The sequence below is a fragment of the Balearica regulorum genome, chromosome 1, assembly GCF_011004875.1.
Source record: "Balearica regulorum gibbericeps isolate bBalReg1 chromosome 1, bBalReg1.pri, whole genome shotgun sequence".
NCBI classification, from domain to species: Eukaryota; Metazoa; Chordata; class Aves; order Gruiformes; family Gruidae; genus Balearica; species Balearica regulorum.
Window position 1 is genome coordinate 120159762 of NC_046184.1, and position 27711 is coordinate 120187472.

General features: G+C 41.5%; 1 protein-coding gene across 1 annotated transcript in view; it reads right to left on the reverse strand.

Annotated features, from left to right (window-relative positions):
• TMPRSS2 (transmembrane serine protease 2) overlaps positions 1-20289 on the reverse strand; it is a 30877-nt gene extending 10588 nt beyond the window's left edge. The window contains exons 1-14 of the mRNA XM_075772413.1: positions 19631-20289; positions 13365-13522; positions 12057-12127; positions 10987-11182; positions 10599-10682; positions 9090-9209; positions 7653-7782; positions 6982-7092; positions 6074-6117; positions 5177-5351; positions 3388-3563; positions 2309-2404; positions 1279-1421; positions 76-228 (exon numbers count right to left, since the gene is read on the reverse strand). Of these exons, the coding sequence (XP_075628528.1) occupies positions 76-228; positions 1279-1421; positions 2309-2404; positions 3388-3563; positions 5177-5351; positions 6074-6117; positions 6982-7092; positions 7653-7782; positions 9090-9209; positions 10599-10682; positions 10987-11182; positions 12057-12071 (1443 nt within the window). The 5' untranslated portion in view covers positions 12072-12127; positions 13365-13522; positions 19631-20289. The remainder of the gene's footprint in view (positions 1-75; positions 229-1278; positions 1422-2308; positions 2405-3387; positions 3564-5176; positions 5352-6073; positions 6118-6981; positions 7093-7652; positions 7783-9089; positions 9210-10598; positions 10683-10986; positions 11183-12056; positions 12128-13364; positions 13523-19630) is intronic.
• Between the last annotated feature and the right edge of the window lie 7422 nt (positions 20290-27711).

The window sequence follows — 27711 nt, forward strand, 5'->3', positions numbered from 1 at the left end:
TTTATTTTTGTAAATAAAATCAAGTTTCAGGATTTGGGACATTTAAAATTATTAAAACACCCCCAAGTGTTTTACCTGCATATTTTTATAAATCCAGTCTGTAAACACGGTCATATTCCCATACACTCCAGGTCTATTGGGACTAGCACAGCCAGTTCCCCAGCTGGTATCTCCAACCAGCCACCACACAGAGCTTTTGTTAGTTACTAGAGGACCTCCACTGTCACCCTGCACAAGAGACAAGCATATTATTAGCAACCTGACCACCAGGAAAGACACAACCCATTTCACTTCAGGAATACAGGTTAGGTTTCAAAAAAGCTAACCACCATTTTAAGGCAGTCACTAAAACAACATGCGATGGCAATTACAGTATTAAATGATGACTGCTTGCAATAGGATTGAAAATTGTTTGCCTAAAGCACTAAATGAGATAGACATCATTAGAATCATAGGATATCCTGAGTTGGAAGGGACCCACAAGGATCATCGAGTCCAACTCCTGGCTCCACACAGGACCGGCCGAATCAGAGCATATGACTGAGAGCGTTATCCAGACACTTCTTGAACTCAGTCAAGCTCGGTGCTGTGACCGCTTCCCTGGGGAGCCTGTTCCAGTACATGACCACCTTCTCCTGATATCCAACCTAAACCTCCCCCGACACAGCTTCATGCCATTCCCTTGGGTTCTACCGCTGGTCACCAGAGGGAGGAGATCAGCACCTGCCCCCTCGCTCCCCCTCGAGAGGAAGCTGTAGGCCATGATGAGGTCTCCCCTCAGTCTCCTCTTCTCTAGGCTGAACAAACCAAGGGACTTCAGCCTCTCCTCATATGTCTTCCCCTCTAGACCCTTCACCATCTTTGTTGCCCTCCTTTGGACACTCTCCAATAGTTTTATGTCCTTTTTGTACTTTTGACTTTCTTGTTCACAAGCATTACGCTAGGGTATCGCCATGATTATGAAGAGCATTTGTTCACTTTCAAGTACCAGATAACAAAACATCCTCCAAGCATTAAAAAGAACTGCCTCACCCTCTTTGGGTATTTAGCGACAACTCAGCACTGACAGCCATTCAGAAGATGAAATAAAAGCTCTGCCTTTTAAAGTGATGCACCACAACAGGAACTAGAAGCCCAACTGAAATATTACTCATTTAATTTTTACAATTTTTTTTGCACATAAGATCTGTTTGTAATTAATAGATGATTTAAAAAAACCCTACTACTAAGATGATAAAAATAATCAGATCATTATAGGTGTTAATTAGGAATAATTACCTGACAGGAATCAAATCCTCCTCCTAGATATCCGGCACAGATCATTGTAGGCAAAATCATGCCATTATAGATATAGATAGAATTACACCTGGACTGTTCTATTAAGGGCACCATAACATAATTCAAGTTATTTGATGTTTTACCTAAAATTGAAACGTACACAAAACCACACATACAAAGACAAAATTAGAACAAGCATCATATGTTGCTAGCACAAATCCCAGCAGCTAGCACTGTTCAAGATGAAATAAACTTATAGAAACATCAGGATGGACACTTAAGATGTACGGTCCATCGCACAGAGACAACTGTGACATTAAAATTCCCTTCCAAGAGGTCAGTGAGTTACCCTGCATTGCTGTCAGTGGACTGTAAAGCAAGAGAACATGGCACCTTCCTGCCTACTCCAGCCCCAAATCAACAGTGTCATCTACAGGGCTATTAAAAGCACACGAAGTCTGCAAGAGGCGAAGAGGACCTCCCCATGATTTCATGGTCCAGCACAAGCAGTCAGCAATTCCCATACTCAGGGTTCAGCTTCCCCGACACCCCCCTCCCCACTCAGTACCTTCTCATACTGAAAAAAACCCTTCCCTCCCTTTCCTTCTCACTTCTTACAAAAATTTTCTTGCATCATCATCTTTTACCTTGAGGGGGTGGAAAGGACAGGCTCCTGCCCATTCCCATGTCCACAGAGGACTGTCTTGGCATGCGGCTACCCTTGGTACAGGACATGGGTATATGGGCACTGAAATGGCCCTGCTAGCTGCAGGACAGAATTGTCTCCTCTGTGAATATTTCTGGCCCCCAGTACTGATTAGAGGCTACTTTGCAGTCTGCTGAATTCAACACATTACAACTTGCTTTGAGACAGAATGCCCTGTTATATATTAGGGGCTGTAAAATGGGTGAAAAAATAGCATATCAACAGATATGGCTCAAACTGCCCAATCAGCCCATGTAACGGTTATTTGAAAATTGAAGAGGATCAGTTTTGCAGAAGACCAAAATATTCAAGAGCCTCTCTTACCTCCTTGGTACTCTGCTCCCCATCCAGATATCCAGCACTGCTGATTAGGCTGGAACATCATTCCTGGATTGGGCAGACAAACTGGCCGTACAGTACCTACAAAACAAACACAGTAACATCTGTAATCCCAGATGCCCAGACATAACACAAAATAAATGCATATGAAATATCTCAGCATGATCACCACTTAAATACATACACACCATGTATTTTCGCTGTATTATACCTTCCTTGCAGATAAGCAATACTGTGCAATACAGGCAGCAGGAGAAAGCTTAGCAGCTGCCCTTTCCCAGATGGCTAGTCTTGACCACAGAGTGAGGAACAAGCACAGTTAACGGTTCTAGCTCTATTCATTAGGCTAACTAGAACAATTAAGACCAGCTCTTCTGATCAGTGAAGGAGGGCAAAGAAGAAAAAAACTTCCAACTGCCCCTCTGCATTAATAATCACAATGCAAGCAGGATTCAATGCCTGTATACAAGTACGAAACACAAAACCAGACAACCTCCCTGCTCTCAGCGGCAGAAAAGCCCCTCCAGATTACTTCTAGTAGCTTTAAGCTGATGCACTGGAATAGAAAGGACCTGTACACATAAAGCACTTCAAGTTTAAATAATGCTTTGTCTGCTAGTTTTTACCGTCTGCTTACAAAACAATCTACATCTACTTTTAAGAAAGGAACTGCTTGTAACACTTAGGTTTGGGTTGGGGTTTTTTTCCAATTGTTATCTGACATAACTTGGTTTAGGGTTTAGTTAGTTGCTCCACCACTACATCCTGAGTCTGCACATACAGGAGTGGCAATACTTAAGCACCATACAGCATTCTGAAGTAAATGTACATTATTGAGATAAGCCCAAACTCCCTTACCATATGCTAGTTTTAAATAAATCCTACTTAGAAAATCAGAGGGTGTACTCTTTATCTCTACCTCTACCCTGTCTCTAAGGTGTCTCTACTCACATTTTGTGTTCTTTCCTTAAGTATCTAGAAGGATTTCTTGATGAAGTTTGGAAGTTTTAAAAAATGTGCTTATTGCCATTGGATTTTTGCCTTAAGAAGGGCAGAATACATACCAGTAAAACTCAGCGGTGTCTCTAACTTCATAAGGGCAACATCATTGTCTTTAGAATCTGCATCATAATCCGGATGGGAAATTATCTGTTGCACTCTGTACCCATTTCGTAAAAGCATCTCATTCTGGTTCAGAATCCCAGCATAAACCCTCCAGCTGTATGGATCAGAAAATCGTCTACAGAAAAAAGAAAGTTTAGAAGGTTTGCTTCTCTCGTAATGAGTCAACAATTATCACCTTCAAAAAACTGTCTTCAGAAATGGTAGTCAAATGCATGTGTGATCAAGAACGCACATGCATTTGATTACCACTTCTGAATAACAAGGTAAACAAATTGCAAGACATCTAACTTTGGGAAAGCTTGACTCTAATTTATAAATTTATCCCAAAAAATCTTTGAAATGGGTTAAGTATCCCCTTAGTCACTCAGCACAGCAAATTATAGTCTGAGACTGTAACACTGAAGTCTATTGATTTCCACAGCTGAGGGATCAAGCAGTTATTTCTGAGGTCTCACATGTCAGTGGTATCATTCACATGTACTAACCAAAGCACGCAAGGGCAGCAGTAGGCAGAATTAGTAAAAAAAATGATCTAGTGAAGGAATTTCACTATCTTGAAAATGCCAGGGTTTTTTTTTTTGTTTGGTTGGTTTTAGTGGGCTTTTTTAAAATGTTAAGCATGTTCGCTAGATGTAATTTAAGTAGTCTCTTGTGCTCCAGCACAGTTTACAAATGCTCAATAGAAAACTTCCCACAAGTGTTAAAACTCTCTCCATGAGAATTGCCAAGGCAGTAGCACTTACAAGTTGTTCCCCTTCCAAAAAAAAGACACACAAAAAAAAAAAAGACTGAAAACCAGTTTTGTACCAGCTACAGTTTGGTTGCCATTCCTAAAGCTTTTGCATACTACAGAGCTCAAATCAGAAAACAAAGGAGAGATAAGATCATCACATAAAAATAAACATTTGCATTCCTTTCTCAAGGTTAAGGACAAAGTTATTTTTCCTTAGCTTAGCCTCAGACTGTGACCGAGCAAACCAACAATTAAAATGTTTTTGCTTAGTGGGTTTTCCCCTCCAACAGAAGCAGCCACCTTCTAAACATATTCTGCCACTAAACACAAGGTACCACGACATCCTCAACTGTCCTTCCTTCATAGGTTAAAAATGGACAAAGTACCAGCTATTTTTCTTGTCGATGCCTACATAAAGTGTTCCTTGGATAGGTATAAATCTACACTTAATACTGACTTGGGCTTTACTGCCCTGTGGCATGAAGTTACGAGGAAATAAATGGTACAGGCATCTTTAAATTTATAATTTCTACAGTTGTGTGATACCTGAAGGTTTGGGATTTATTTTTTGTTTTTTCTCAAAATGTAATTCAAGATCTTCATGATCCCATTGTACTGTCTGGCATAAGTTTGATGCATTGAATTTACCTCTTAAGTTGGGTGCATATCTGTGCCCACCACCACTGTCCAACTTAATTTCCACCTTTAACAAGTAAAGTAAGATTTTCTTCCTGTAGAAAGCAGACAGATGACCTGGCTTCCTCCAGAACAAATTTTCCCTTAATACTTGAAAACCATACTGCTACATAGCCAGAATACTGTACCTAGCACTTCCATTCGAGGTGGTAGGGGGAACAGTATTTAATTCAGTTTTAAAGTAGAAAGTCAAGAGACTTAAGTAAATTTGTGCATTTCAGCCTGAAGCAAGAAAAATCACCATTTGAGAGATGAACGAGTGAGCCAGTCGCTCTGGCGCCCACGTGGGCGAAACTCACCCTTCCACGCAGTGTGCCGCCGTCACTATCCACTGGCGGGTGATGATGGAGCCCCCGCAGACGTGGATGCCCTGCACGTGGAGGCTGACCTGCCATGGCCACTGCCCCGGCACCGCCCCGCTGCCGCCCACGATTCTGCTCATAATGTTCACGCTTTTAGCGGACGTGCCGCACTCTAAGGAGTCAGTTACACACACAGAAGTGTTAGTTAAAGAGCGAGCTGGCCTGGAAGGTGGCTCCTACAGCTCGGGCTTCGTTAGCAGAGGGGCGCGCGGACCATGTCCGACCTCCGTGCTGCGGTCGTTCGATGTGCCACAGCTCAGGCCCCTGCCCTGGACACCGAGATCCCAAGTCTCCCATAGACTGGGCCACCTTCGCATCGCAAACATCAAGATGAGTATTTGGTAGCTGCTGCTGGTTTATCACAAACCATAAACCAGTGGTTCATTACACCTTTGAGTATGGGATTCGAGCACCTCTGGCAAGCCACACAGACACACGCCTTTGCATTGTGCAACAAAACAGACAACTGCCAGGAGTCGCCTCGCGACAGCCATCACCGTCAGGAGCGCACTGCCTACCCGATGGCCGCGTGTTGGAGAGCAGATGCGCCACAGACGTCCCACCACAGCTGCCAGGTGAGGGCTACAGGGCTTCACTGCAGGCAAGTCATTTAAAGTAACTGGCAGCAAAGACAAGAGCAACTGGGGATCCAACATCCTCCTCCTCTCCTCTCCCACCCTGCTCCTTAAACTGCACCGTTTGAAACTTGGGAACCATGGTTAAATCATCCGCCCATCAAAAGATGGCAATTATTTATGCAGATTCAAAAGGATTTCCCACCCAGAGCACTTCAAAGCATGAAGTAGCAGATGTTTGAGAAACACAGTCACCTACCTATGCAGCGCAGAGAAACTACGTTTCCTGATGCACAGGAATCACTGCAATAGAAACAGAGAAAAAAAAAACAAACAGGATTTGAGGCACACAGTAGAGCAAATGGTGGGCAAAGTTCGCCCTCAAGCTGCTGCCCACCCTTCCCAGCTACGTGCCCTGCCTTCACCCTCCTCTTCCTGCTGAGGGTTCCCTCCTTTCTTCACTCTCTCCAGCTGCCCTACCAGCACCTGTCTGGCCTCCACCATTTCTTGCATTCACGAAAATTGTCACGTGGAAGACTGCAGCCACCAGTACAGAAGGTTTGTAAGCCTACTGAGGAGCAAGATGAAGAATAGCATGAGAAAAAAGTGGAGCTGATTTTGAAGTAGTTGTAGAAGAACCTAAACAAGGGAGCCATGGGAACTTTGCAGGTACAGCAGTCTGCCAGTTTAGAAACTAGACAATTCAGAATTGTTTAATGAGAATAAAAAAAAAAAAAAAAAATTACTTTCCACAGTGAAAGATCCATTTTGCATGCTGTGTGTTTGTGTGACTGAAAAAAAGAGTTGTACCAGCTCCTGTGAATGTGTTACAGCTGGTAGCTGTTGTCACCATACAGAAACTCCTGTTGATGGTCAAAGAGCCTTAGAAAAGTACCTTTGACATGGCAACCTTCTAGACAGCATGGAGCCAACGGGATAGGACATCTTCTCTTTTATAAAAGGAGAGGAAGGATGGAAAAGTGACAGCTGTGTTTTTAAACAGAAGGGAGAGCAGTTGCTGCGATGACATTAAAATCAAAATCTCTTTCCCTCTAACAATCCCCATCAAAAGATGTGCTTGCATTATGCTATGGGCAGAAGCTACACATCTCACAACAGATAAAAAGACCCCTGATAAAAGAAAAAGTTTGTATTAAACAAAGATACCTGCTATACAGCTTTTTGTACAAGTCTATATTCCCAGCACTTGTGTTCAGCTTCATGTAGTTTTTAAAGCCAACTTCAGTTGCTACTCCTTGACTGTAGTAATACGTATCTCTGCAAAACAGAAAGTCTATTATGAAACCAGTAGTTTCAGTTTTCAGACAAGCAATAAACTGTGCCAAGCTAGAGCTTCTGACATGAACAACACTAAAGATATGAGTGTTTTTTTTTTTTTTAATTAAATGCCAGTTCTGCCAGGCTTTCTAGATGAGGACCAGCTCTGTGTAGTTGCTGCTGGGCTGTCTTGCTGGAGCTGGAACTACTGGGGTCACTGCTGGCTCAGAGACCATAATTCCGAGCGCCACAATGCAGCGTGGACACATGCAAGTTCTGCCTGCCCAGGCAATAAATTCACTCGGTTACTCCATGCACGGGAGAAGACAGCATTTGCCAACTGCATCAAAGAGAGGCAACATCAAGTACTTCAACCGCAGAATTTAGGCTACTGTGTTCTGCAGGGAGAATGTGGGCAGTGCTCTGGGCCGTGAACGTTAATGGTGATGTCCACACGAGCACCAATTGCTTGCTGTTTCAGGTACGCATTCTTAAAAACGGCAAGAGGGAAATTTTAGCCTTACCGTGTACGTGCAAAGTCTGACGAACGTTAGACTTACACACTGTAGCCCATGTCTTTACATGCAGTCTTCCCATAATCGTCATTCCAGCCATCTTGACAAACAGGATACCAGGATTTGCTGATAGGTGAATAAACTTCCAGCATAAAGTTTGGTCCGAAAAGTCTAACTGCCAGAAAAGGAAGAAGGCAAAAAAAAAAAAAAAAGGAACCAAGGAACCACACGCTATATTACTGCTCATTCTCTACTTAAAGGTATTGTTACTCACAATATTTTCTTGTATGTACAAACTGGTGTTAATTTAATGATGCCTTCTACTCAAATTCTGAGTAGATATCAAGTAGACAGAAATATCACAATGACTTAATTCTTTTGTGTAAGACAATTTAAAAGTATCACCATTTTAAAATGCAAGATAGTGTTCATCTTTTCATTTCAGCTTTTATGCTCAAAATTGTCTTTCACATTCTACCACTGAGGAAAATTGCAACAGCCAATCTTTTCTTATCTTTTATCTACGTAACTGTATGTTCCTTAATACATCATATATTGTGTATAAATAAAATATAAACTATTCTACTATTTTGAATTACTATATCTTAATGTACCAAATTTCTTCAGACAAGTGCTTGTAGAGCAAGAATGTAGTAAGGAGCAATTACTTCTGACATTCCACGCCCCATTACGTATCTATTTGCAGAAGAATTTAATATAAAATGGTTCAAGCAAAAGAACAGATTGAACAAGCTTCTCCAAAAACCTATTATTCAACCAAATGGAGAGGAACAGTTTTAGAGCATATGCCAGTAAATGCTAACACTGCATGAGGAATGTGCAGAATAAAAGTTCCCAAAGAGAGAATAAGAGCACAGCAGGAGTTTTCCAGAGTAGCACTGGCACAACACAGGTGTTAGAAACAAAGATGCCACATTTTTGGAATGGACAAATCGATGATGTTTCCACCTTCCACCATCAGCTCTGCACTAAATCTTCCCTTGGCATCTTCTCAGCTAGAAGCACTGATCAGATCAGGCTTTCTTGCACAAAGGAGTTATGAAATAGTTGAAAATAAGTATTGGGAGAAAAAAGAATGTGAAATATGTGGAAAAAGACAAATCTGATTAAAAGACCACCAGATCTATGTTATCACCTGAAGTTCTACTAAGAAGTCAATGACAACTGTTCATTCCACAAGCAACGTTACATTCAGTTTTGCACAAACCCCATTCAAATTAAAAGGTAATATTTTAATAACTGATTCAAAGTTAGGTCAGCTGAAATCCCTGAGTCAGTCATTTTGTTTCAGCTTTTCTATCAGATTAGAAACAGACCGAATAGCTGGATATAGGCTTCAAAGCACTCAAAACATCCTAAACCATTTTAAAGCTATAACTTAGGCAAGCTTTGGACAAGGCAATTTGCCCAAAACCTCTTGCAGTTGGCTGAAGGTCCCCCGCCTTGACTGCTGGCACTCACCACACCGGGTTTCATCCTCCCCATTGGGGCAGTGGCTTACTCCATCACACCACTGCGAGGGCGATATGCACGCTCCTGAAGATCCACACTCTATTAAGGAGCCGAAACAACGATTCTCTACTGTGGGAAGAAAGCAACACAGCGACATCAGCTTAGCCTCAGGCAACTACTGCCAACTTGCATTTTAAGGAGTATTCCACTTTGATAGAGCAAAGCATCAGAAAGAGCTCTTAAACTCAGAGATGGGAGGAGACCTAGCCTGACACAACAGAAGATGTATTGCTCTTGTCAGATTAAGCCACTGATGCAGCTGATTGGATTTTGTCCGCTGCTTTCCCTGAATAAGCAAGCACCATTAAGTTATTGAAAAGGAGTCAGCTTTACACTGACAAAACATAACACTTATAAACAGAAAAGGAGGAAGAAAGCAATTACTCCAATTACATCCTTTTGCTTTCTCTGCCATTTAAAACAAGACTACATTCACCCTGTATAAATCAAAGTGAGTAAAAAAAACCCTAAGAACACAAAGTGTCATCCTCCTAGTTTTAAATGAACTCCCTTCTCTCTTCCTTTCCTTCCCTGCACAGAACAGAGAGGCTCCCAAAAACACAGCAGATATTGTTTTGTTAATTTCCTTTGAAAAGTGGCTTTCATTCAAAGGAAAATTAAGATAGCACAAGACAAACTTCACCTAAGCTGAACAGAATTGCTCTAGCCTAGCTTCAGAGCTCAATCATCTTGGTTGGGGATGACTTCTAAGGCAAACGTATCTGTGTTATGGCTCACAGTGGTGAGATGGGCTGGGCTTACACAACTTTAATACACTTTCAGAGCAAAAGCGTCACCAAAACAAACAAACATGAATTACTTCTGCAACAATAGAGGTCACATTTTACCAAAATAAAATGCACCTTGACCGTTTACACCCTTGCAATTAAGGTATATAAATTTACTTCAGTCTCCTTCCTTCACCTGAAATTAAGTTAAGTTCAAATTTGGAACAGAGTTCCATTTCAGAGAGGATGCACAGCAGTGACTTCCCTAATGAAATGCACTGCAGAACACGTTGTCCACACACAGTCAGTCGCGTGCCAGCTATCCCCCAATGCAAAAACCCTTGCAAGAGGTCAGACTACTCTTTACTAACAGCTACAGCACTGTACAGTTGTACTGCACCAGTTTTTGCCAGATAGACTGGAGCTTTCCAGAGAAGCCACCTGAATAAGCCGCTCCAGAACAGTCGAAAAGCCGATGACATCACTTAGCATCAAACATATTTACTTGATGAAGGGAAAGTGACAGCAGTTCATTAAAAAGAAAAAAAAGAGAAAAAACCAAAACAACACACAAGCAAAACTAAGCCATTAGGAAGCATCTGTCAGGATAGGTTAACAAAGACTTTCCTGTCCTTAATTCAGCATAAAATGGAAGATAAGAATGTATATTTCTAATTTTAAAAGTTTAATACATCTTTTCTTTCAAAACAAAAAAACCCCAAAACCTTACCAAAATACCAGATGAAGAAAGCAGCAATTGCACAACAAGCGACTAGTAAAATGGATGATATAATGATTATGGTTTTCTTTACACCTGAAATGAAAGCAAGGAGAAAAAAGAGAAATTATGTTCCAAAGAGGGTAATTTCCAGCCACCAGCACTATCTATATTTCTTTAACATTAAAACCAGACATTTTTTGCCAGACAGATTTTTCTCCGTTTCACCACCCTTCCTCCAAATTGGCCAGACTCCTGTACAGTTACACCAACATCCAAGCCAGATACTACTACTTCATCCACAGGGAGGAAGCTCCTTCAATAGAGGTTTTGGAAGGGAAGATCCCTTTTATTTGTTATCTTACTATCTAAAATCGGAAGAAATCCTGACAAAACTTACTTGGTGCACATGTTCTCCCGGATGAACGTGCTACTGGCGTACTTGACTGATAGGTAGCAATCCTTGGGTCATAGCTTGGCACTGACAGAGCATTTGTTGAGAAGTACGGTGGACACGGGTTAGCACCTTCTGGTTGCCTGGTAGAATAGATGTTTTCTGGCTGAAAGCCAGAATTTTCATAGTATGGCGATGGACCCTAAATGATAATGTTGAGGGGAAGGAAACAGGAGAAAAATGAAAAATAAGAGGCAAGACTGCAATTAAGACAAAGTAAGTTTCAGACGCCATTTACATTCAGAAGTAATTACTACGAAGTAATTCTGCCAGTGCAGAAATTCACCATGCATGCATACACATACTAGTGGCTCCAACTGACATGGAGAGATTTACAGTACATGCCCAATACTGCGCACTTTGAATAACAAAAATAACAGAGAGTGAGGCTGGAAGGTGTATGAAGAGATCTGTTTTCTGATCCAAAGTAATTCAATCTAAGAAGGATTCTTGAGCCCAGCCCTCCAGCTGGCCACGCAAACTATTGTGCTGAAACATCTGACAAGGTAGAAAGAAGCAGCAAGGACGGTTTTAGGCGGTACCATCATCGAAAGAAACACTGACAAGTAACAGCCTTTATCTATTCAGTTGTCCCGGTCTAGGATAAATGCTCTTCTGTTCCATTTTGTCTTCTGGCAACACCAGGTATATCCAAGCTATTTCTGAAATTTACTGGCCTACAACAGGTTGTGGAATATTTATCCTGGAAGAGCTTTAAGAACTAGTTAGAAGTCATTCCAATCTATCCCTCCAAAATAAGCTTTAAAAGCATAAAATCTCTCACAGGAATATCTGAGCACTTGAAATGCTAGTTAATTCAAGCCTCTTACACCTGCCTTATGGTACCTTTTTCCCTTTTTTCAGAAAAGAAAATGCAACAAATACTTATATCCACATTTTAAAAGACTTGTTAACCAGTACATCACTCAATAGGCTGTTACTCATAAAGAAATAAAACCCCTTTTAAAAAAAAAAAATCATCAGAGAGGAATATTTTGTCTGTTTTGTTTACTTACTACAGTAGAGGTCATCGTTCCTTTGTCAGCAGTACCAAATCAATTCAAGTGTTTGGAAGTAAAGCATGAACCTATATTAAAAAAAAAAAAAAAAAAGAAAGAAAAAAGAGAACAATCACAACCAGAAGCTTTGTCCGCCTCTTGTCGATTTTTCCTTTGGAAAAACGCCAAATCTGGAAGGAAAAAAAAAAAATACGGAAGTATTTCAAGAGAGGGTACAAATTAAGGTGCAGCATGAAATCAGATCTCAGTAGCCTCTCAATACAACCTTGAGGATTATACAGTGGCAACTATTCATTAACACGAGCGCCACACAAACCGAGAAGATTAAGTTAGTGCTCACTCTCGCTGACAGAATGAGAGTTAAAAGAATATCCTGGCAACAACCCACACGGTGTCAGTACCAAGTTCAGGTCCTCGGGCCTCTCTCAACACTTACTCATGTGTCACTCTGAGGTTTATGAGATAGAAACGAGAACGTGAACAAAGCATCAGGAAATACAAATTCAGCTAACTCATTTGATAATGCCGTGGCTAGGAGCCCCACAAGCCACATCTTTTTCACTCTACTGTGTTGCAAACAGTTGTTTTCTTGGTTGTGTGTTATATCCACCACACCAAAAACAGGGAAAGAAGCATGGCAGGGAAACAACATGCCACACCAATATGAAAAGTTTTCAAATAGCGTAAAGGAGAGGAGCTACATCCAGTGTTTCAAGCATATAGTAGTTTATTTTAAAGTTAAACATTAACATTAAGTAAAACCAAAGATTAGCAAAGGCACAAGAAACATAAAATGTTTGCTGCCGCAATTCTAACATAGGCAGTTGTACACCTCCACAAACAATTATTTTAATAAATAATTTAATCCATTTAGTCCTCTCACAATGTTACTCCACATGAAAAAAAATCTAGGAAGTGCCTCCGTCATGCACTGAGAAATAATTTTCTCCAGCTTCCAGAGCAGTACTCTGCACACAGACACATTGGCACGATCCCTGTTGAAAGCCGTGACTATAAAAAGTAGTTGCATTAAGAAACAGTATAATTCAGCCTGAAGTATAAGGTTTATCTTTTAGAACCTGTACCTAGGTGTCACCTCACCGAAAACTGAACTACAAATGTCTCTGAAGCAGATTTCAACAGCAGCTTGGCACCTTGAGCGTGACAATACTTGGTGACAGTTTAGGAAGGCTGATTTTGGTGTTTGCCTGTTAGCCCTAGCAAAAGAAAAAGTAAATAATAATGCACTGTTGAACTCTTATTTGCGTGGCAGACAGGGGAAAAACAAGTCTTTCTCCTACTTACAATAAGTCCATCAGATTGGTGACTAAGGCTTCAGGACTTCTGCTTTATGTCGCATCCATTCTTACTCAGCTCTTCACAGCAGAGTTGGGAAGCGCCATTCTGCCCAGACTTAGAGGACAAGTAACAACTCACAGGAAAGTATTTTTGTTCCTTGTTCTCTGAAAAGGAGGGGAAAAAAAGGATTAGGAAGTTTAGTGATAGCGGATGGAAGAATACACTAGGTAATTCTGAGGTAAGCCAACAGGTACTACAAGAAAAGAAAAACCCAAATATTTTTTACATTACAATTTGAAAGGCTTTGCAAATTGGTGTATGATAGTCTTCCTCATTCTTTTTGTTTGTGTGTTTGTTTTTAATGAACTGAGGAAAAAAAGATCTCTGTTGCTTAACTGGCTTTCAGCCACCACTCCCAATTTAGTACTTTTTAATCTATTTTCCATCCAGCTTCTGATTAATAATAGTTTTTCCATTACCACACCACAAAACATGGGGAAGTCATAGGTATATACAGATTTCCATGGTATTACCCATACACATTTGCCAGTGTATTAAAAACAGATTAAGCCAAAACCACTGGGCCGCCATTAGTCTGCAAACGTTTAAGGCAAAAATCGATGGGTGGCATCCAGTAATGATATAATCTAGTTTTCTTATCCACGCATCACTGACAGACTTTAAAGTGTTTTACAAATACACCAAGGGTACTGCAACAACTTCAGAGATAAGGAAGCTGGGTCATGGAGAAACAAACTGACCTGTCAAACACTCCCCATCCCAACAACCATAGAGCTAGAAGAGACTGGTCATCTTATCTCAGTCCAATACTTTAGCCTCTAACTGACCTCACACATTAGACAGATTTAAATAGATCCCACATAAGAGTATCATAAACCCACTCTGGTGCAGAAGACTTTGGTGGGAACGCACAACTATCCTTCCCCCTCCCACTGCCAGGCATTCCTCCTGATGTCTGCCAAGCTGTAATGGCACTTTACTGGGTACATCTGAAGAAACAAACCTCAAGAGTCCTTTAAAGTGAGCTGCTGGAATTGAAGTGTACGGTGTTCCCCAAGCAAGGAAACAGGGATGGAGCTCACCCCCTGCATTGGGCTTGAAGGAACAAGAGATAGGGCCCACGGAGCCAGAGCCTTGCAGGTCAGTTTGCTAACACCTTCTGGCTTTGGAAAAAGTATACCCAAGTAATGAAAGGGACCCATCACTCATATGCAGTCAAGCCCTTGAATTTCAAAAATTTCAGTTTACTCCAATGTGGAACAGAACCAGCATTTGGACTTCCAGCAACACAGAAAGTCCAAAATCAAGTGTGCTTTTGTTTCCCAACTCAAAGTAAAGAAATAATGCTACTGTTTCTAATTACAGGCAGTAATAAGAGTATAAAACATATAGCCATCACTGACATAGTATACTGATGAACTCAGTGAAATGTACTGCCTCACAGCTCACAGGTATTACTTGAAATATCTTAGCTTCTTCTCACACATGCCTTAGGAGTGTTATAATTAAAGTTCTGTCATGGATCATTAAAATTAAATACATCATTTTTTCCAATAAAAGTTGTCAGAATCAAAACAAACAAACAACAACTACCATTGAAAATATTACATGCATCCAAAACAAATTTAATCCAACAGCTTTTTTAGTTTTTCTATGGATTTCTGCAAATAAATTCTTTATATTTAAGCAAAAGTTGCAGTAGAGTTGGTCTCTACTTCCTTTGATAACATACTACTTAACTGAATATGGACTTCCTAGACTACTGGACCTCCAAAAGCTTATCCTCCTCCCTACCACAGTGACAGCCACTCTTTCCCTTGGACAGGAAAAGCACCGAGCACAGAGTCATGCTGCCTAGCTCTAAGTGGTCCTCACCACCACATCCTCCTAAGCCCCTCACCTCACTACTGCTGAGTGAAGATACGCCTTCACTTTTACCTCCTTACAGCAGTATCAGGTCATGGCTCCTTGAGATTGCGTGTGCCCTTTGCTAGCCAGGAGCCAGCATCCCCAAAAGACAACAGAAAGAACAAAAGGCAAAGAAACCCTAAAGATTTAACCATGATTTTGTTAATGAAACCAGACTTGCTGGTTTTTACCCTAGATCTCCATGCAAGAAATAATAACAGTACTTCCTTATCACACACCATGATGCAATTATTAAGAGCAGTACCATGTCTTGGAGGCGTGGCGTTCCACAAGTACGACTAGCTGTATTAGTTTCCACAAGCTTTTATTTAGAGATCGCTGTATGTTGTTTCCATGCCTAGACACATAAGTTAATAGGCTGGAATAGTTACCTTCAGATATCCCAATACAACGTTGTGAATTCAACTTGGCCAACGAAGCCAGAGTTATACTGGCGACAATATACTTTCTGCATTTACGTATTATTTCAATACATATTTTGTGTTATTTCCTGAAATAGAAACATCATCAGCTGTTTGCTAAACTCTGTGATAGGTATCAACAATTGAAAAAAAAACAACCACCAAAAACATCAGACTATGTTCTTCACAGTTAGACCTATGTAAAAGGAACCACACACAAACAAGGAAGAAGGGAGAGGATAGACAGGTAAAAGCCAAATACATAAAGTCAAGTTCAGCTTCTAAAAGGAGGAAGCATAAAAGCATCCAGACACCCTACGTGAACACTGACCAACACTAACACAGTGTCACATCCAAAAAATCAGCAGTTCCCTTTATCCAGATAAAGAAATGCAGTACATGCAAATGAACAAAATGGCAAAACTCATTAAGATAGCAAAGGAGTAATTTCAGTGCAAAGCTCAACCGTGTAAAAGAGCAAGCCAACAAATTATGGCTTTTGTTGATGACGCCATAAAGGAAGCATGCTTTCATTTTTTTATTCCCAACCATTTTATGACAACCTAAATGTTTGGGTAGCGTAACCTTAAACACAATATAACCATGATACCAAGGTGGGGAGGAAAAGGAGGGGAAATTAAAAAAGAGAAAAAATGAGCAAAGAGGTTATTCTAGTTTCACTTAGATGACCTTTTAACACACTGGGTTATTTCTTCCTCTGCTACCTGGACAAGAGAAAAGAAACACGGCCAAGATTCCTGTTTACCAAGCAGCACTAAAAAATATCATGACCTACAAATAAAGTGTTAAAAAAAAAGAAAATTCATTTTAAAAGGGAAGAAACTAGATAAGAACTTTCATCTAATTTCATTATCAAGATTTCCTTGATACTTCTTCAGGAAATAGTACCGAATATCTTTATCGCAATGATTTAAAGAAGTGAATGTAATTACTCCACAGAGTAAAATTTACCTTCTGGAAGGGGTCCAAAGACAAATCAACAAGCAAGTGACTGTCTTAAAATCATCAAAATCAGGTTATTCCAATGTTCTGACCTTTCAGCTAACCCCTTTCAACAGGGGTAAGCTCTACTCAGTGTGCCTATGCCGTAACATCACGTACCTTGCAGAAAACTATACGAGACTACGTAAATATTTATATGAAATGTTGCCACAAAGAGAACCTCAAATTCTTAGCTCTCCTAAGAAATAGCTCTGAAGTTGTTCTGGATTAGCTCCTAGAATATCATTAAACTGTAGAACTACTTATCAACAGGTGTCAAAAAACAGTGCCTCTTGTTAAGCACTACCAGCAACTCAAAGTCCACAGCAGCATTCACAAGGCCGGCAAACCAAGATTAATACTACTTCCATGTGCAAAAAAAAAAAGGCATTAAAAAGCTCTGAGTGTAGCAGTCTCATCTTAAACAGTTGTAGGATGCTGTAGTCATACAATGAATAATCATCTATTTGTCTTCTCTGAAAACAAATGTTACCATGAAACTCAGCCCATCACAAGTATGTCACCTGCCTTTCTTAGGAAAGCAGGCTGAAAAGCTGTTGTCTGGCAAAGTGGATGATGAGTGGCAAAAGACCCTACAAAAAAAAAAAGCCATTTTTTACATTCTTTCATACAGAAAGGTCCAATAGCCCAGAAGAACCAGATTTTCTGGTGTGGTAGGAGATGGACTTGTTGGTCAGGCAACAACTGCAGAGGCAGCTATTGCCCACAGCACCCACCACCCCATGCACACAGATCACAGCGTTGCTAGAGGATGCAGCAACAGCCAGCCAGGCATTTGGATGCTTTCCTCCCCTACGCTACATCCTGGTCCTGCCTCTGCCTTTCTCCTTCCATGGCAGGAGCAAATAACCTCACCTCCTGGCAGTAAAGTTCAAGTCTCTGTCAGCAGCACTGGGTATCTCTGGCTGATTCTGGCAAGGAAAAAAGCTCTCAAGAGTACCTGTTCACCATATTCCAGTTGCATATGAATATTGTATGAACATGGTACTAGTAGGTACCCTCTCACAGAAAAATAAAACCTAGAAATTTTAACAAATCAGACTTATTTAGATATTTGTCCAGGTCAGCTGCTTTCGACCTGTGAACTACAGACCCTGAGGAGCTATAAACCATTTCCAAGGGGTCTACGGCAGATAAGAAAGAAAAGCAAGCCTGCTGGCAGGAGGTTTGAATTCACTCTATGGGGAGGCTTGCACTGGCAGAGAGAGGTTTAGGGATCCACACATCAAAGACGTGGGAGAATTACTGATGTAGTAGCATGGACGCAGCTGAGCTACCATCACAGTACTGGAACTGCTCAGCATGGACTGACCCTTGACTGACACAGATTGCACACACAGGAGGAAGAGCCCATATGTCCCGGAGCAGCAACTCCAAAAGTAATACTTTGACCAGCATCTTAGAATACTGTTTCGATTTGTTATTCCATCAAGACCCTAGAACACCATTTCAACTTATTTCCATTTCAAGGCTGGGCTACCATGATATATTTGCTCTAGGGTGACTTTCCTATGTACCAGTGTAATTTTTAAAAGTTTAAGAGTGAAAGGAAACTGGAAAAGGACATACTAAGTACTACTTTGACATCAACTGTTAACTTAGTCCATCTGTCTTTTGGCTTTACTTTTGCATTGATACCTATAGGTAACAGCCACAACTGCAATCATTTCCCAGTTTCACTGATCTACGCCACACACACAACGTCCATCTCTTTGCCCCTGCCAACACTGCCTTAGTGATGAAAATCATCCTTCAGAGGTGAAACTGCTTCCTTTGGCCCTTTCTAAAGAGCTAAAGGCATTAGTATCACTTTACGCAGGGCAAACAGGGATACTTAGGACAAGGGCACGATGTGAGAACAGTCCTTAAATTCAGTGACACCCACCCACTGAGAAACCTAAGGGGAAGTTCGAGGTCCAGCTAAGCTATGATCATCGATAAAGCTACCTGAGGGGATGTGCGAAGTGGGGTTGATTTCAGCATTCAAAGCTTTGGCCTGCAAGTTTCAATGATACAGCTCCTGTGGAGAAGCACTCTATCAACAAAGTTACTCTTCCAAAATTACTTGAGAAGTTGTGACAACTGTAGCCAGAAATTAGTACTTTTGCAAGAAACCAGAACATTAACACACACATTAATACACATCGAAGACGCCCCAGAACTAGACGCTGTTCTACTTTATTCTCCGTGTCAGTGACTACTCGCTCCGTGGTCTTGAAAAAGCTGCCTGATCTCACAGCGTCACATCTCCCTTCATCGCAACAGCAAGAGATGCACAACCTCCACCTCCACCTCCAGCAGTACTAGGTGGGACGGCGTTGGCGTGCGTGGAGCGCTCCACACCTTGCCTCCGGTACCTCGTCGGATCGTGTTATTCACTTCACAACACCCATTCACCTTCTCTGCGCTAGTTCAGCTCCCGTCTTGCTTACCCACCGCTCCGCGGGGACGCGCAACTTTTTCGGGCTACCCTACCAGTAGAGAAACCGGCTGTGGAATGGGGGCATCCGGGTAAAGCCGAAACACCGCTGAGGGGGGCGGATTACGCGTCCCCTCGATTTTATCAGCCGGCGCCTCCTCTTCTCGCTCTCGGAAGACGCCGATGCCCCCAGCCCCAGGCACCGTGCCGACCCCCACCCCAGAGGGGCCCTGCCCCCGCGGAACGGGGATTCTCAGATGCTGCCCGGGTCCCCCCACACCCTCATCCCCAAAGCAAAGCCGAAGTTCCTTAATTAAAGGCCAAAACCCGCAGGCGCAACTCGGAGCGGCCGGGACGGCCCCTCCCGGGACAGCGGCGCCCCCCGGCCCGCTGGAGCCGCCCGGCCCCGGAGGCGGCTGCTCCCGCCTCAGCGAAGAGCCCCTGCGGGGCGAAGGGACCGCGGGGAGCGCCGCGCTTACCTGGGGCTGCCCCCGTCAGAGCGGAGCGGAGCGGAGCTGGGACGGAACGCGGCGGACCGAGCCGGGAGCAGCCGCTGCGGCCGGGGAGGAGTTATCCTGCGGGGGGAGCGGCGGGGAAGGGGCAGGTGCTGCCAGGTGGATGCCTTGCCCGGCCCCTTCCTCCAGCCGCCGCCGGGGAGGAGGGCGCTGCCCACAACCCGTCCCGCTCACCCAGCGGCCCCAGGGAGTCGCCGCGGGTCTGGCCCGGGTGCGGGGAGGGCGCCCAGCAGCCCTCAGGGGGCGGCTGCTGCGCGGCACTGCTGCAGGCCAGGGGTACGGGCAGCCCTTCCTGCCCGGCGGGGGCCGGCAGGTCGCCCCCAACCGGACCGCACCGCACCTCCCCCTTCCCCCAGCGCTCTCCCTCCTCCTCCCACGGACGTTTGCAAAACAAATAAGCCGGAGGGAAGCGGAGGGAGCCCCGGGAAGGGTCCGCAGGCCCCCGGGCCGCGGCAGCTTGAGGGGCGCGGCGGTGGCGGTGCCTCCCGGTGTAAGGCCCCCCCGGGGGCCGGCGTGTCGCGACTTCTCCGGGCGGACCCGTCCCAGGTTTTGTTTTTGCTGCTCTAGCCTAAACGTGCTGTGGTGAGGGGCCCGTGCCTTTTTTTGAACTTAAACATCAGTCTTTAATTATTACTCTTGAGTTTGAGGGTGTTGTATGCAAATAAGAAGCCACAACGCTTCCCTGAACAGGGCAGGTCAGGAGCTGATAAAGATTGCTCATAAAATACCCAGGCCGGGAAAATAACTTCCTTTTTCTTTTGCCTTTTAGAGCCATTTAATAGAAGGGCACTCTGAAAAAATACTGCAATCTCAATTGTCACTTTACTTATAACGCTCTAGTGACTTGTGGTAACTCTCCTGTAAAGCAGATCTACACATAAGTGAAGTTTTTCTCTGCCAAAGCTGAGCTCCACTGCAAAAAAACCCACTTATATCCCAAAACTTCAGAGTACAACTGGAAAGGTGCACAGGTTTTTGAAGAAATTCCACTCACTTTTAATAATAGCTCCAAATTAGCTACATACAATATTGCTGCATGCTGTACTTAACATCTCTGTACCGAGACTACAGATAAGGCAAAGTACACAAGTTTGGCATGGTAGGTGTTTGGGGTTTGGTTATATTTTCAAATGCATATCAAGGAATTACATCAAGAAGCCAAGATCATACCTTCAGTATTTTTCCAGCCCTATGTATTTATTCAAAGAGAACTGGGTATCTTCAGACCCATTAGTACAAAACCATAAGGAGCGTTGGCTGAAACATCTTGAAACTTCAGCTTGGTCTTTTCAGCTGTACCTTTTTGTAGGGCTATTGCTCTCCCAAAAAGAATCAGTGAGATTCAGTAATTTTCTACTGTGGATTCAGTTGCAGGAACTGGACCTCAAATTTCACCGGAAGTAAAATGTAAGATCATCCCAAGTCACAACCAAAATGCACTGCATTGTCACCTTCTGTGGTTCGCTAAAGTGTCCGCCAGTGTGGCATGTGCCTGTCTTTAATATACAGCAACTCTGTCAGTGGCCTTCTGAGCTTAGAGATATTTTAGGTTTGAAGCAGGGTACCTGGTTGTAAGGTTTCCCTGTTAAGTTTCCTTACCAAGACAGAGGGAAATGGCCCTGAAAATCATCGCTTGGCGTCATGGCCACAAGGAGAGGTGACCACATGACCATCAAGGAGATATCCCTCAAGATCTATTCCACTCTACAGGAGAATCTGAACCTTTTTTTATTTTGGAAATTAATTCACATATTTTTTTCTTTGGAAGTCTATGTACTCCTGTACTGATGATGCCTAGTTCCTCTCTCAAGACAGAGCTCAGTTATTAGGATATCTAACAGTTTATATTTCTAAAGGTATTTCCTTTGAGCTTAAAAATATCCCAGATCTTGCTTTGGATTTGTCCAAATGTCTCGTACAATGGCTACAGATGAGGAGAAAGGGAGATGTAAAATATATAGGCTGATTATTCCTCTGTAAGTTGATGTTGTCTATATATAGCAACTTCTAAGGTATTACAGCAATTTAGGTGTTATAAACAGAACTGGGCAAAGGACATGGTAACAGGTAACAAGGGTGCTGTGCTGAAGAGCAGTGTGCTCCTCTGCCAGAGAAGCTTTAAACTCTTACTGAGGATGAGGACCCACGTTGCTCTGTGCCCTACAAAACAATACCAGACGTGCCATGGGGGGACCCAGTGCAGCTCCCTTAAAATGAATGGTGCTCTGCTTAGTTACAGACTTGAAGATCTGCACATAAGCTGGCAGCTGGTTGATTACCCTTGTTAACACCTTTTCTTCTCAGAGAAGGCTGAGCTGGTCAGTGAAATGTGCATTCCTGCTCTCTTTTCTCCAGTTCTTCCCTCCCTTGCTTCAGGCTGGTATCTGGCTCACTAAAGGGTTGGCCTTTCAAATCTCTAATGTGGTAAAAGCTTTTTGTTCTTTTTTTTTAAACTGGGTTAATATTCCCCCAGGTTAACTCAGCTTACTAACGAAGGTCAAAGGAACAGGAGAGCCGGAGCAGCGGAGGTGGGGAGTGGGACGCTGCCTCCTCTTGGCAGCAGAAGCTGTCAGGTCTGTTCAGTTAGTCCAGGACTAGCTCACAGCCCTGTAATCTCTTCCAAAATAGTTGCATATGCATATTACTGTGTTTTAATTATGCAGGCTGGCTTTTGCAGAGCAGGATGCTGAGTATCCATTTTATTAATGGATTATAAGCAACCTTTAAAGGAGAGATCAGGACAGGGTTTGGTTTTTCAGGGTGGCTGCATGCTTTGAGAGGTGCAGGGGAGTCCTCTGCTAGAGAGGGACTTTCTCTTGCTGAGGAGCCCAGAGTTCACAGCCCGGAATTCCAGATGTCTGAAAGCTTTGACACAACCCAGGCTAACACTGCTCAACTCCGCACTTAACTCCAATCACCTTTCTCTAACTGAAATATTAATAGTTTAAATGTTCTGTGAACCACTTCCTCCTCCATATTTATGTATGTGCAGGGCAGGAGGAGGATGTTTGAATGTTTTCTTTTGTTTTTCCAGGCATACAAACTAATGTTTCTATAGACTGGTGCTAAGCATCTGAACTTTACCATGTAAAATAAACTGATCTTTTTTAAGCATCTGGCATCACCTACCATTGTATATCCTACCACACAATACTTTTAGCTTCCTATGACACCTCCTTTACTCTGTTCTTTAAGGTAGCTCTGCCCACCCATGAATCATAACTCGCTTTGCTTCCGTGGCACTTTGTCGTACTCTGTTAATACCCAACATGTCATTTGCTCCATTGTCTTTCGTACTTCTGAATTTTTGCCTGTGTTTCTAGTGTCTAATCAAAACCTCAGGGGAGTGGGAGATAAGGTGTCTCTAAAGCCAAACTGCAGAGTACTTACTCAAAGCATGTCAGGATGGGCTTGTGCTTGCCGCTTTGGGACTACAGCACAAGACTTCCTTTTACCACACCGACAGAACTAGAATTAGAGGTGTCTCCAGGGAAATTCAGTGCTAAAGCCCACATTGAAAAAAAAAAAAAAAAAACCACCAAAACAACCAACCAACAAACCAACCAACCAAACAAAAAACAACAACAACAAAACCCCATTCAGATGAGGAAGTGGCTTGCCCAACTCCACACCTCCTTTGTTTTCGCAACCCAGCTTTAAGCACCAGGTATCTCATTATGCCCCACTGCGGTGGAGTCCTCTATGCCTTTGTTTTTATCAGTGCCATGAGAGAGAGCTCTGAGACTGACCCTTTACGATGGACGCTACATTTACGCACTCACCCATAAAACTACATCAAACCTGGGAACTTAATTAGTAATGTAATAACTACGCTTAAACTAAATGTATGTTGACTTTGGAAGTACATTTGCATCTGCTGCTGTTATCAAGAATACACATATAAATTTACCTGCTTCAGGTATATTTGTAAATCAAAAGGGCAGACATCTCCAAAAAATCATCTTTTTTTCCTAACCATTGAATGTCTGCGAAACAGGAGGTAGTCCTTTGTCAGGCTATTAACTAAATATGCTGAAAAAACGCAACTCCCTAAAACAATTACCCTGTTATCTGGGAACTAGGAGAGGGTCTCATGGGCCTGCAGATTAGAAAGGTGTGTGGCTGTGAACATTCTCACTTATTTTGCAGCCTTTCAGAAACTTTTCTAGGAGTTTCAAGCCTTACACAGATGCAAAACCAAAAAATTGCCCTGGCTCTTCTTGGTTCTGAGTTGTTTGGGTTTTTTTCCTTTTTCCTCCCAGTTTAGCTTTCTAGTACAAAGGCTCACAGTTATGACATTCTTTATTCTCTCCCAGAGGGAAGAAACTGTCCAGAATAATAAGTGACTTTAACTTTCTTTTAGGTGTTATTTCAACTAACAGAAATATTGTTTCAATGGGTTTCTTGCCTGTTATTGTAAAACAAGAGAGAATAAAAATTGGATTTCTCTGGGTGTACCATGTAAATACAGCTGCATTTTCCTCCATCAGAATAGAATTTGACCTACAAATTTGACCTGGTTTCCACATTAAAATAATGCTACTCTTGTGCCACAGAAATTGAATGACAACTTTAATTTATTGTATAATTTTTTCCTGATACTTGGGACTTTTTTTTTTTCTCACTGCTCTGGTTGTCAGCTTTTTCTTGCACTTGTAACACAAAGCAGCCATAAATCCAAACTACTCAGCTAGTTAAACCAGGTTTATAGTTACTCTTGTGCCAGCAAACAGGCCTGAAGCAATGACAATGCATCAGTAACTATGGGTTTCGATGCAGACTGATCTCACTGTTCTTATAAAAAGAAATTACACAAATACATTTTGAATTGATTTTATTTGATATGCCTTTGCAAAAGGGAGATTACTCAATTCTTAGGCAATTGGCTTTAAACAATTAGTGGCAGAATGTGTTTCAGTAGAAATTAGAATCAAATATATTTAGTTTTGCTGATACATACAGAAAAATACTGATTGGGAAAATAAAAAGAAACAAGCCACAATAAATCTTAAATTAACATTTTTTTTAACAATTACAAACCAAAAGTGATGTTTTAGATCCAAATGTAATCTTGAACAAAATTAACATTTGTTTAGTGGAGCCAGATCTTCTCAACAGATCATTTAATTATAATTTGTTTTTAAAACATTGGATGTTACCCATGACATATCAACAAATAACTTATTTTTTGTAGATCCAGGAGTACCACTGGTTTTCATTTCTTTGGTAATAATTCTATGCAGCAGAAGTAAAAAAAAAAAAAAAAAAAAAAAAGAACAAGACCTTTTGAACAGCTGAATTTTCTGAATTCCTGCATGAGATAACCAGAGATAAATTGCATCTGAAAAGAACTGCCTTTTGTTTGTCTGAATATTGAAGAGTTAAGTTTTTTTTCTCTTTCAATCCTAGTTCAGCTCCAGATTTGCTGTATAACTTCGGCGAACTTGTTTCCATCTGCCTCCATTTCCTGCTCTGTAAAAGAGAATTAATGGATTGCATTGTCAGCAGGACTATAGCTATTTTCACATTTAACCAAATATTTGTAAAAGTGCTGGGACACTTGTTGATTAACCTGTTATAAAAGGGTAACAATAAATTGTCCTCTTCATATTTACCTGCAGCTAGGCAAGCTTTTATGGTCTGTTCCTACAGCAGGTACAAGTATTTGATTTTTATCAACAATTGGGTATTGTTTTAATGCCGTGATAAACTGTGCAGATGAAGTCAGAAAACTAAATCACTGATTGGTCACAAACAAAATACTGATCCAGTTCATTGGATCAAGCATGCTACAAGCAAGTGAAAATGCAGTTCAGTTTCACCTTTTTATATTCTTCAGCAAGCCAGCAATTAATTCAGAAAAAAAATATATTTAATTTTAATTAATTTTCAATTATGAGAAAGTGCTGATTACATATGCAAATGCAAGATTTCAGTTTCTGCTATTGTACTTCTTAACAAATACTCCTGATGAGGGGGCTTCTGCAGTTCCTTGACATGTAGGAAGTTGTGCTTTCCGTGGAAGCAGCTAGATGTTTTGTCCAGAACTTTTCACAGGATAACTTTATCATTGTAAGGCAAGATTTTACAGTTTTACTCCAATATGTTCAGTTATTTTTCTTGACTTTTGATTATTTATTTTTTTTATTTTAACTGAAGTGGCTCAATGAAGCCCTATTTGCAATATGAATATATTTTGGAGTGGAGAAAAAATGGTGATTTCTGAAATTATTTTTGAATCACAGTTGCCACTATTCCACATCTCAGTATAAAAATTATTAACCTGTGGTAGAACATCACATGCTCGGCACTCTTAGTGCTTGCTACATTTTCCTCTTTAATGACTAAAATATGTTTACATTTCTTTGTCTTACTTCATGGTTCTTAATTTAGGTTGGATTCTCTTCATTAGTTTATGTTGGTTCAGTGGCTACATTAGTTCCTTAAGAAAGAACCGTGTTTGCTTGCCTGCTGCCTATGCAAAGAAGTCTTGTGTTTGAAGGCGCAAATAAAGCAAAGCCAGAATACTTCTTATCTTTAGAGAAGGCAGCATGAGAAAACAGGTCCTTCCTGGTGAATAATGAGAAGTGCGGCATTACTATTTTCTTCTAAGAGGTGAAAGATTGCTGCTTTAATTCTACCTTTATTCAATTGCCAACACTTTGTCATTAAGCAAGAGAATTTTTGAACAGGAAGTTCTTATGCTGGTTTAATTGCTTGTTTACCAAACTTTTTCTTACTAGTTCTGTACTACCTTTAGGATCAAATCCCAACCACACTGAAACATGTCAAAGTTTCCTATGAAGCTAAACAAAGTCAGCTTATTTGTTTTCTCTGAGACTGATTTGACATAGGTCATCAAACTCCTGCACAATCACCCAGTGAGTAATTTTCAGAAGGTAATTTGAACCCATCCTGAGGAAGGAGTACAAGCTGGTTAATACAAGTTTTTGCTGGTGATGGACGTCTTTTCCTAAAGACTTCTGTGGTAACAACAGTGACAGTCCTCATAAAATAAATACCTGCTAGGGCTGGCATCTTCACTGCTGTTTTGCTTAAAACTGTCCAAAGTTTTAACTGTACAATGCAAAACACTTGGACAACATTGCACTACACTGTAGAAAATGTCCTTGGGAAATTAGTGTTTCCATAAATATCCAAAGCTGGCAAAGTCTATGCTTTGGGTCTTAGCTCTGTACCACTATTAATAATTATGACATTGGCCAAGTGGGGCTTATAGAGTTGCTTTGCAGAGATTATCTTACTGGCTGTCTGCACAGGTTTTGAAGAAAAAAAAACCAGAATAGATAGCATAGATGGAAGTCAGGTAACAGAAGATCAACTGAGAGTTAATTTTATTACCATGTTGTGTCTGTACTCAGGTTTTTTTCCCACCTCCAGCATCAGTAGAGCCACTGATGAGTGGCTCTACTGATGAGTAGAACTGAAATGATAACATATAAAAAAAACCCACAGTAGGTAGACCATACTATTTTTGGAGAGCTATAGAAGCTGCAGGAACTGGTAACTACTTAAGGTACTTGGAAATATAACTTGCCTGCCCTGATTGTGGTTTTGTTTGTTTTGGGTTTTTTGTTTGGTTTGTTGGGGTTTTTTTAAGTAAGTATCTTTACAATAATTTACTGATCAAAATTAGGGTTGCTTTAGACTTGTCTGCATGCAGCTATAGTTGTTTGAAAGTTCAGTTCCTTCCCACCAATCCATATCTTCATTTTCCTGTAATATTTTTGTATTGAAAATTTTAAAAGTAAGCAGTTGGTTTGCTTTATAGTAACTCCTTATATAGCTTTACTAAACAAGATTTCAGGCTGCATATTCTTATTATCCACAGAGAAGTTAAGGAGAAAAAAGGCACAAAAAATTAGGTTACTTAGTCCATTTCCCATGAAAAAAGTATTGTCTGGGACAACCTTCCATGTTCCCAGGCTTTTTTCTACTATTTTGCTTATGTGCCTGTTACATTAGACTGAACTTCCCTTTCTTCCAATCTTTTTCTATCATTCAAACAAATATTTTCCACCTTT